Source organism: Elephantulus edwardii, unplaced genomic scaffold, assembly GCF_000299155.1.
Source record: "Elephantulus edwardii isolate Elephantulus edwardi_28Jun2011 unplaced genomic scaffold, EleEdw1.0 scaffold00126, whole genome shotgun sequence".
Lineage (NCBI taxonomy): Eukaryota > Metazoa > Chordata > Mammalia > Macroscelidea > Macroscelididae > Elephantulus > Elephantulus edwardii.
The window spans coordinates 22,853-29,874 of record NW_006399876.1 but is presented as its reverse complement, the minus strand read 5'-3'; the positions used below and the strand labels follow the sequence as shown (position 1 = coordinate 29,874).

Genomic DNA, 7,022 nt, shown 5'->3' with positions numbered 1-7,022 from the left:
GGTCAATGAAAAAGAATAACCGTCAAGGAGGTAGCTAGTGGCTGCAGCAGTGGACTCCAGCACAGGAATGACTGTGATAATTGATCCCTGCAGTTCTTTTGTGTTTGGTGTCTATGAGTTAGGACTGAGTCAAAGGCATCTAAAAACAATATGAACTCCAGGCTTCCTAAAGCTATAGAGATAGATGAAGATCCTAAGCCATTGCTCTGAAGTAGTCTTTAAGCCTTATGCTACAAATACACCCTCAAGTCTTCTTAAACTCACACAATCATTTAATTAGTTGTTCCAGTGGCTTGGTGGTAAGTTGTGCTGCCTCAAAGCCCCAAATCCACCAGCTGCTCTGTGGGAGAACGACGAGCAAATATCTTCCCATTTGCTTTACAACCTCTGTGAACCCACTGGAGGGTCAGCTATGAGTCTGTTCTGACTCAATGACACACAACATCAGTTTAAAAAGCAACAAAAAACACAGCCAAGATCCTGATGCTCTTCTAATAACTATCTTTATGGGCTTAAATTGATAACTGAAAATATTAGATAGTAACCTTCAGGGGCTGAGAATGGAGGAGGTACAACTCAGAAAGGAAGACTGATGATGGTTGCATAATTTGAAGAGTGTAGCTCATGTCATTGAATGGTATACATAGAAACTGTCTTATTGGTATGTGTTGTGCTGTGTATATTCTCAAAAACAAAAGCAAGCAAACCTGCAGTCTGCCTTTTCTTCTTGTCCTTAAGGCCCTTCTCCCTTGCCCCTCCTCCCTGGGTCACTGCCCTTCTTCTGGATGCAGACTTCCTGATGTCCAGGGTTTCTGGGCTGTAGGAGTGACTCAAAGCCCCTGTTCTGTGGCATCTTCACTTTCACACGGAGGCAGAAGCTTTTCTGAGAGGCATAAATGGATGCAGTCAGCCCAGCACAGTGAAGACAATGTGTATGTGCCTTCCAGTCAAAGCCCACAGATGACTATAGTAGCATTGTGCCTCATTCCCTCCACAAAGGCTTTGTGGTCACCTCCAGACTTAGGGCTCCACCTACTACACAGTCTGCCCTATTCCTATCATGTATTCAGCCTCCACCCAGTACTGGCCCATTTGGAGACTCCCTTCTTAACCCTTCCATACTTGACCTGTGTCATCATGATCAATCAGATGACAGATCACCCAAGTCTCAGTGTCTTAAAGCAGCAGCAACCATTTATTGCATCTCAGAGATTCTGTGCTGGGCTTTCACTCAGGCAGACTATAGTGTCAGCTCTCTACTGTCCCCCCAGCTGGAGACACAGAAACTAGGCTGACCCTGGGATGGTGCACACAGTCTCAACATGAGCTGGATTCCTCACAGCATGGCAGCTGCTCAGAGACCCAGCAGAGACAGACAGACAGATAGACAGAGACAGTGTGGTCCGGGCAGAAGCTGCTGGGGTGGCCACAGGCTGCGGTTCACATTCCAATTGGAAGGCAGATCTTACTCCTTGTTGAACACCTGGGAGGGTCCTGGGGTTGCTTCCTCCATCACTGAGAGGGCCAGGGTCTAGTCTGTAGCATTGGGAGGGAGGATGAAGGAGGCCCTTGCTTGGACCACTCATTCCTCAAGCCCCACAGGGGCCCGGACTAGAAAAGTGCCTCCCTTCCACCCCCAAGACAAAGCCATCTCAAACAGAATCCATGATTTATTACATATCTATGCACATCAAGAAAAGTTAGGGGAGAAGTGATGTAGAAAAATAGAAGCTGGTCACGGCAGACTATGCTTTTGGCTCACAGCCTAGTGGCCAAAACTCAGCAGAGGGTCTCGGCAGGAGCAGCAATTAGTTCTTGTGGGAACATGATGAGGCCAAGGCTGGGGCCCATGTTTGGTGGCTACTCCACGTCCACCACCAAGGGCATCATGTAGTCTGAGTGCTTGATGCCAAAGCTCACCACAGGTGCGCAGGGCCTAGTCAGTGTCACCTGGGGACAGGGGTCATGAGAGGAGTTCCTGCATGTTAGCGCTATGGCTGGACACTCCCAACCCTCCTATCCCCACTCCCCACAGCCTGGTAGGCAACACATATTACAAGTGTCCACTCTTTCCAGCTCTCTGCAACTTCTGACCACCCATTGCTGGGAGGGTAGTCTTGGGTTGCAGCTGGACACACATTGGGTCCTGAGGTCTCCTGCACCCCTTCTTTGCCCCTCACCTCCCCCTCTCAGAGCCTTCCACTGCTGAGACACAGAGCCAAAACAACAAGCCCTTCACAGCCTCATTTGTAGCTCCTGCCCACCTTGCCCCTGGACAGTGACCCCATTTTTCATTCCCTAACACCCCTCATCCTCTGGACAGTGACCCCTGTGCCTTCAGGACAGTGACTTTGTTTCTTCTCCCCCAAATCCCCCACCTTTTGGACAGTGACCCCTGTCCCTCTGGGTCATGCTCCCTTCAGACCTTCTCTGGACTATGGGCTCCTGGTCCTGGTTTGAGGGTCTTGTCCCCTGGGGTTTCCACACGGGCAGCCATGGTATACTGTGGTGCCTTAAGCTTGGTCAGCTGCATGTCGGTCTGGCGGTAGGCAGCAGGACCTGGGGTCTGGGTAGGAGGCAACTCAGAACTTGCAGGAAAGTGCCATCACCAGCCCCTGATCTCAGGGAGAAGGTCTCCAGCACCTCCACATCATCTTGCGGCCCTCCCTGCTCGTGACCCTTCCTCCCTCCCTGTGCGTGGCCCTCCCCATGCATGACCCTCCCTCCCTGCACGTGCCCCTCTCTGCGCGTGGTCCTCTCTGTGTGACTTGTGCCTTCTCAGTCCCTTCTCCATAGTTTGACATCAGAAGAGACCATGTCTGTACTCTTCTCAGCACTGCTTCTCGAGGCTGCCTTCTGCTGAGCCGACAGCACCCACTTTGTGGGACCCCTGCTCTGTGACCACCTGGTGTTCAGCTCCGATGGATAGAACCTTTCTTACTGTGTTCTGCTTATTGTGGCCCCTCAGCTTGATTTGTGCTCGCACATGGTGACCACTGGGAGGGCGAGGGCCAAAGGAATGGGGAATGAAGGGGACCTAGGGATAGTGAGGGCTTTGAGGGAGCCAGGGAGTCCAAGGAAGAATGAAGTCCTGAGGAACCCGAGAGAGAAGAGGGGCTTCGGGAGAAGAAAGACCCCAATTTACCTTCAGGAGTCATGGTCATGGGGAGGGCTGAGCAGTGGGTGTGTGGAGCCAGCATGTGTTAGGTAAACGTAACACCTTAGGCCTAACCTTAAACATGATCCTAACTCCCATCCTGACGCTTGCCTTGTGAAGGTCGTCGCTAAAGCTGCCCAGTTTGCTGCGCCCCTTGATGGAGAAGGAGGGCAGGGAGGTTTTGCCCACTGCATGAGGCCCCATCACAACGGGCAGTGCATAGGCTGCGGGACCTAGGGAACAGGGCAGCCTTCAGCCAGCAGCATCAGCCTTGGATCCCAGCCTTGCCTGACAGCCCCTCCCCAAGCCGTTAGTGGACTGTGGCTACACACCTGGGGTACTGTCCACTCGGAACGTCTTAGTCCGGGCTGAGATAGAGTGGCTGGGGGCCGAGTCGAACACATGCTTGGTGGATCTCTCTGGGAAGTAATCACCTGGAGGGTGAAGGTGTCATGGGGTGTTGGTTTAAGGCCCCCGGGGAGTGAGTGCCTGGCATGCTGTAGGCATGAACATGGGTTTGGGCTAGAGGCAGAGCTGTGGTCTGAGGAAGGAAAGGACCCCTGAGAGAGGGGGGCTGAGGCCCCAGGTTCAACACTGTCCTCATCTTCTGGGACAGGCTGGGTAGGGTCTTGCCAGGCTCACCAGGGCCGGGTGTTAATGCAGTCTTGGTGTGGTAGCGCCCCAGGATGGAGTAGGCAGGGCCCAGGTCCTTGCCGGTCCTCAGGATCTTGGGGTTCACACTGTAGCGGGGCCCTGGGGAGCAGTTCTCCGCCAGGAGCATGGGGGCCCCACGAAAGCTATAGGCTGGTGCCCGCAGCTTGGTGGGGGTGTGCTTCATGAAGCCTGTGGGGGGTTGTGCTCAACCAGGAACTAGCAGGTGCTCCCCTCTCTCCCTTTTCTGTACCTCCCTGGGCTGTCCCTGCTCCTCCTCCCAGCTTGGAGGGTCCTACCTGTGGTGGGTGGAATCAGGTATTTGGGTCCAGGGCTGCTATAGAGGGCCATGATGGGTCCCCGGGGGCGATGGGGCCGCCAGGTGCCCACCCAAACCTCTTCTGCCATGGCCAGGTCTGTCCAGGAGAGGCAACCACTTACCTGATGTCCCCAGGCTCCCATCATTGTGGCCCTGTTCCCAGCCAGAATTGGGGGGCGGGGCAGGAGGCTCTGGTCCTTGGAACAGTGAGGCTGAGAGCCTCCCACATGAACCCCTAGTGGTCAAGCTCCTCAGGCAACCCAGAGTAGAGGCAGGGGTCCCTGGGAGTGGAGCTGCATGGGTCCAGGGACCTCACCTCTTTGTGCAGAATAACCTAAGGGTCAAGCTGTCCAGCAAGGGTCCCAACCAGTGGTGCTTGGTGCCACAGGCAGAGTGTAGAGGAAGCGTTTCTCTGTCTCTGAGCTTTGAGAACTGGGGAAGGGGCCAGAGCTCTAGAATGGGCTCTGTGGACACAGGTTCTAGATCTTCACCTCTGTGACAAAACAATGTCTCCGGGGCCAGTTGCCAGCTCCTAGCCCCTCAGTGGTGAATGTGAAAAGGTCTGGACAAGAGCAAGCCTGCTGCCAAAGGCAGGGGCCCCTGTCCCACCTGGTCAGGGCCAGGGTCCGAGCTGCTTGTCAAGAGGCAGGGTCAGGTGCTGACCCCAAGACCACGGTACTGCCCCTCTTCCGCCTCTGACCAGGCTGGACTCCTCAGCAGTGTCCTAGTCAGTGACTCTTGGGCAGTCGGAACTTTGAGGCGTGGTTCAGTTCTACCCCTGAGGACTGGCCACTGTATGAACTCACCATGCCCTTGTTGGCCTTGACTGCAGATGCCAGACTTGCTGTTCTCCGTATCCCCTGTCTGCCCCCAGTAATAACCCACCCACTCCTCCCTCAGTGCACACCGACCGTGTGGCCCTGTGTGTGTCTGTTCATGTGGGGGACCCTGAGGGCACAGATGGAGTGGAATCTGAGCTGTGAGACGTTTTATTGATGAAGAGCTTGAGGGCAGGTTAGCACGAGGGAAGGGGGTCGGAGCTGATGGCGGGGCTGCTTGGGGTTGTCGCATGTCCACTCAGGCACCATCTTGACTGCCCAACACTTGAACCTGGAAGGAAGACATGAGTGAGTGACCAGTCCTCTGCCAGCCAGTTCAAGGGGTGGTGGTGAGTGTCTGTCATGTGTATGCCAGCGTGGCTTCAGGTGCCCTTGGGTTTTTAGAAGAGCAGGTCTGGGAGTCTCGCATGCTGTCTTCTGGGACACTTTGGGGCCCAGCCTCACCAGCAGCTTGACCAACTCTGCCTTGTGCATGGGCTGCAGGCCGTCGATACAAGACTTGAGCTCGCCCAGGGCAGCCTTGGCATCTGCGTTGACGTCATACTTGCCAAGGGGCCCCTCGTAGAGCTCCTCTGGAGACCCCACGAGCAGTGTTTGTAGGAAGTCCATGAAAAACTCGTTGTTGTCCTCCCCTCCAGCTGGCCCTGTCACAGGTAGGAGATGCTGCAGACAAGATCCTTGCCTCCTTAAATGTGGCAGCCTCTATGAGCACCCCTCAATCCCCACCTTTCCTCACAGGGTCCCCATGATGCCCTCCCTGTTCCCCTGGGATCCCTGGGGAAAAGAAGTGGTTGCCCGGTGTGGTCTGACCTGGTCCCTGAGATTGGGCCAGATGGGAACCCTGGGCATAGACCAAGGGCATATCTGTGTATGATTTCTGATGAGCCAGCTGGGCAGTGAGCAAACCCTAGTGTCCTCAAAAGGGTGCCTGCTGCCCAGATCTCAGCAACTCAGCCCCCTTCCCCACATACGGACCAGCAGATATGGAAGCACGGTGCGCCTTGGTGCGTGAACTCACCACAGACGCAGAGCAAGGCCAGGGCTGCCAGCAGGAAAGTGGTGCTGCCTTTCATGACGATAAGTGGGAGGCTCTGGGGCTGCCTCAGACAGACCCTGGGTTTTAAGTCTCAGCAGGTAACATTCATCCCAGTGGGCTGGTTGCCCTGCCCCGCCTCTGCCCCGCCCTCCAGCAGCCTCAGGTGAAGAGGGCCCAAGGAGGCCCCAGGTTCCCTTTGCAGGGTGGTCAGTGGGTGCAAGTGGGCCTGGGTGGGACTCAGGGTGGGAGGGAGTTAGCACCCCACCAGCCTAGGGTCTGGGTAACACTTGGGGATCCGGGGTGCAGATGTGTGGTCTCTGGAACAATTGGTATCAGGAGCCTAGAAGTGGACACTATGTCTAGGGCGTGAGAAAATGGGATACCTGTGAGCCTGGCTGTTCTGACCCTGTGAGCCAGGAGCACCCTCTACTATGTCACAGCAAGAAATGAGAGACCACTGTGGTCATGCCAGCAGGGAGAAGGGCCTTTTCAGTCTCAGGACCAAGATTTAGGTAGGAGCCTGCGTCCCTGGTGACAACAGGAAGCCGAAGCTGAGCTCCCACAACCAAACCCAGCAGCTGTGCTGGAGCCTGGATGAGCCAACTAGCCCGCTCTTGTGCTGTGTACTGCTGCCACCTGGTGGCTAATAATGCCGTTGGTCCTGACCAGCACGCCTTTGTAGAGTCTGGGAACTCTCCGGCGATCACATTCACCTACTACTTGCCCCTGTGTCCCCAGTACAGCACTTCTTCTCCTCACCACCCAGACCCCATCCCTCACCAGAATAAACAGTTAAAAGATGTGATCATGTATATGCCGATTCAGAGCAAAACAGAGAACTGGCAGTGAACACTAGGGTTTTCTAGGGTACTGTGGTCTTAGCAGTCGAGAAATCAAAAGACGGGTTACATTGGGGAAATCTTGTGTCAAAGATCTGTTCAAAATTCCAAAGAGCAAGGATGTCAGTTTAAAGATTAAAATTCATCTAGTCCAAGCCATAGTATTTCCCATTGTTTCCTA

At 54.7% G+C, this 7,022-nt stretch overlaps 2 protein-coding genes across 3 annotated transcripts; both read right to left on the bottom strand.

Annotated features, from left to right (window-relative positions):
* Positions 1-1,860: 1,860 nt before the first annotated feature.
* ODF3 (outer dense fiber of sperm tails 3) lies at positions 1,861-4,216 on the bottom strand. Of its 2 annotated transcripts, XM_006893184.1 has the most exons (6): positions 4,108-4,216; positions 3,800-4,000; positions 3,490-3,591; positions 3,269-3,390; positions 2,426-2,566; positions 1,861-1,950 (listed from the first exon to the last, which is right to left on the bottom strand). In XM_006893184.1, exons 1-6 carry the CDS (start codon positions 4,214-4,216, stop codon positions 1,861-1,863), a joined length of 765 nt encoding a protein of 254 aa, XP_006893246.1. The 2 variants fall into 2 exon arrangements, with proteins under 2 accessions (XP_006893246.1, XP_006893247.1); XM_006893185.1 differs by lacking the exon at positions 2,426-2,566.
* A 988-nt stretch (positions 4,217-5,204) lies between these two features.
* Positions 5,205-6,039, bottom strand: SCGB1C1 (secretoglobin, family 1C, member 1). Its single transcript, XM_006893183.1, has 3 exons — positions 5,985-6,039; positions 5,411-5,610; positions 5,205-5,237 (listed from the first exon to the last, which is right to left on the bottom strand). Exons 1-3 carry the CDS (start codon positions 6,037-6,039, stop codon positions 5,205-5,207), a joined length of 288 nt encoding a protein of 95 aa, XP_006893245.1.
* Positions 6,040-7,022: the final 983 nt, after the last annotated feature.

Excerpts from the sequence above, each read along its gene's own strand:
- ODF3 (XM_006893184.1), bottom strand. The coding sequence starts at position 4,216 with ATGGCAGAAGAGGTTTGGGTGGGCACCTGGCGGCCCCATCGCCCCCGG. Across the intron at positions 3,592-3,799 it reads TGCATTAACACCCGGCCCTG|GTGATTACTTCCCAGAGAGA; the intron begins GTGAGCCTGGCA and ends TTCACCCTCCAG. Across the intron at positions 2,567-3,268 it reads TTAGCGACGACCTTCACAAG|ACCCCAGGTCCTGCTGCCTA; the intron begins GCAAGCGTCAGG and ends CCTCCTACCCAG.
- SCGB1C1 (XM_006893183.1), bottom strand. The coding sequence starts at position 6,039 with ATGAAAGGCAGCACCACTTTCCTGCTGGCAGCCCTGGCCTTGCTCTGC. Across the intron at positions 5,611-5,984 it reads GGCCTTGCTCTGCGTCTGTG|GGCCAGCTGGAGGGGAGGAC; the intron begins GTGAGTTCACGC and ends TACCTGTGACAG. Across the intron at positions 5,238-5,410 it reads CAGAGTTGGTCAAGCTGCTG|GTTCAAGTGTTGGGCAGTCA; the intron begins GTGAGGCTGGGC and ends TCTTCCTTCCAG.